Consider the following 2,500-nt stretch of genomic DNA (forward strand, 5'->3'; position numbering starts at 1 on the left):
CTCTGGGAAACATCCTAAAGAAGAAAGGATGGAGGTAAAGAGCGTTCAGCGTCTCTCGTTGTTCCTGTCAGGTCCGTGTGAGTCAGTCTGCAGGCAGCGAGGGCGATGACGGCCACATGGGGGCGCTGTGTTTGTTTACCTCAGCTGGACTTCGACCCAGCAGATGCTGCTTGTTTTAAACTGATCCTGAAGCTAAGATGTGACTTTAAGGGGAGCGCCGCTTTCCGACCTCAGGGGTGCTTAAAGATGGCGACCACTGGACCCAGACACTACAGACACATTTAACCCTGGACATCAATGAAGACCTGAAACAGACACTTAACTGTCGACATGAGACACTTTAAGGACACCTGAAGACAGACAGAAACGTTACAGAGGGACGATGTGAAGCGTTAACCTTCAACACCAACTGAAAGTGACACTGAAGCAGTGAAGAAGCAGAGCGAAGGACACAGAGACACGAGAGGGGACATTTGAATGTCCTCTGAAGGGAGACCCTAACACAAACTGTAGGCTGAAGGTACCTTCACTGAGTCTCTTCGACTGGCGTCCTGCTCTGTCGTTTCATTATGGAGACGTTTTGTCTGCTGCTGTTGAATCTCTCTGATCTTTATTTAAACATGTGACAGAAACAAACATCTTCAAGAGTCCGTTTCTCTAAATAAAGCACGACAGAGACGTTTAAGTCAGAGGGTTGTGACGAGGCACAAACGGGACCCCGTCATTGGCTGAGAGTTTGCAGCCCCGTGTGCAGCGTGAGGATCATAACAGTCTGCAAGATGTGACTCAGCACTTTTTCCCTCCTTTTAATCTTCTCTCCATCGCCGCCGTCCTCCATCTCTCACAGTAACTGATGCTGACACCGCCACACGACTGCTGCTGTAAATAACTCTCTCTCTCTCTCTCTCTCCCCGTCTACCAGGAGGTCGAGCTACGTGGTCACCACAAAGATCTACTGGGGCGGACAGTGAGTGCTCAACCAATCGCCACGCGTACTCTGACCATGTGTTGTTGACATGCGTGTGCGCTGAAGTGTGAACGTGTGTGTTTGCAGGGCGGAGACGGAGCGAGGGTTGTCACGGAAACACATCATCGAAGGTAAACAAAAACAAACATGTCAGCTTCCCAGCTTGTTTCGTCTTAACGTGACAAATGCGAGCACAAACCATGACGTCACTAATCAGGTTTTTTGTTGTATTCCTGCTGTGACCATATTTGGACAAGAGGGCGGAGCTCCACCCTGTTGACCAAATATGGTCACTTCTGGCCCTGAAGAAACAGCCGACTCCTCAGGGTGTCTTTGAGCGAAGTTGAGGGTTGAACAAGACATCTCGACAGGTCGCCATGGTAACAGCCTGTCAATCCTACTAAGCCCCGCCCTAACTACGCCAGCCTGCTTTATGGTTGGACTTGAGTCTTAACAGGAACAAAACTAAGAAACAGGAAATCCCAGATTCTTGCTCATGTTTGATGGAGATTGGTTGAAAGCTTCTTCTGGAGGTTCAGCAGGTTTTTAACGTTCTAGAAGGTTCCGCGCCCCGTCTTCCTGGCACGTTGGTCAAGCGCCAAGCGCCTTGACGTCTTGGAGGTGATGTCACGGAGCGCTGCGGCGTGAAGCTGAACATGTTTGAACTTTGGCTTAGCGCTCAGCTCACAGCGGCGTCCTCTCTGAAAGGGTCGTAACAGAGGACTGTGATTGGCTGATAGACCTAACACAGAGCGTCCACAGATTGACGTTATTTTGTCTTTGAACCTGATTGGACGTCACAATCCCACCGAGGAGGAAACAGGAAGCAGCCATCAAACACTTCTAAGAGTAGTGGACTTTATTTAGAGTTTCTGATCCTGCAGCCTCAGATCTTCACACTCACTTCAACACAGCGAGCGAGGAGTGATTAGAGCGAGAGTGAAGATCCACACACTAATTACACACACACACACACACACACACACACACACACACACACACACTCAGTCAGACAGAGAGTCGGTCAGTGTCCTCTGTCAGTTGTCGGAGGTCGTCGAGGCTTTAAGAGGCTCAGTCACACCAATACTGGATTAGGAGTTTTACACACTCACACTTTGTTACACGACCACACACACACACATAGTAACACACACACACACATACACACACACAGATGAGCGTGCAGCATCAATCATCCGTCCTGCTGAAAGCTGCTAACAGCTCTGTTGACTTAAATCATTCTGTGAAATGCTAAACGCTAAATTTAAACGGCGGAGTGAACGTGATGCAGCAGAGAGTGAAACATCTGCAGCTCACCGACGTCACAGAGCCGCTCACTCTCTGCTGCATGATGGGAGACACTTTACTGTCCTCGGCTCAAAGTGCTGCTTCCCCTCCAATCAATAAAGAACAACAGAAGAGAAACCAACGGTAACACACAAGGACACCATGACGTCATCACACACAGCCTTACCAAACTTTATTGAGTCCCCATAGAGCTCTATGTTAAAATGAACAACTTTACAGCTGCAG

General features: G+C 49.0%; 1 protein-coding gene across 6 annotated transcripts in view; it reads left to right on the forward strand.

Moving 5' to 3' along the window:
• The window catches only part of LOC306819504 (voltage-gated potassium channel subunit beta-3-like), an 18,175-nt gene that overhangs the window by 10,814 nt on the left and 4,861 nt on the right, over positions 1 to 2,500 (forward strand). For all 6 annotated transcript variants that reach the window (XM_079373313.1, XM_079373314.1, XM_079373312.1 and 3 more), the window contains 3 exons: positions 1 to 34; positions 923 to 967; positions 1,055 to 1,098. The exon at positions 1 to 34 is cut by the window's left edge and continues 11 nt beyond it. In XM_079373313.1, coding sequence (XP_079229439.1) covers positions 1 to 34; positions 923 to 967; positions 1,055 to 1,098 — 123 coding nt within the window. The remainder of the gene's footprint in view (positions 35 to 922; positions 968 to 1,054; positions 1,099 to 2,500) is intronic.

The sequence above is a fragment of the Symphodus melops genome (assembly GCF_947650265.1).
Source record: "Symphodus melops genome assembly, contig: scaffold_387, whole genome shotgun sequence".
Lineage (NCBI taxonomy): Eukaryota > Metazoa > Chordata > Actinopteri > Labriformes > Labridae > Symphodus > Symphodus melops.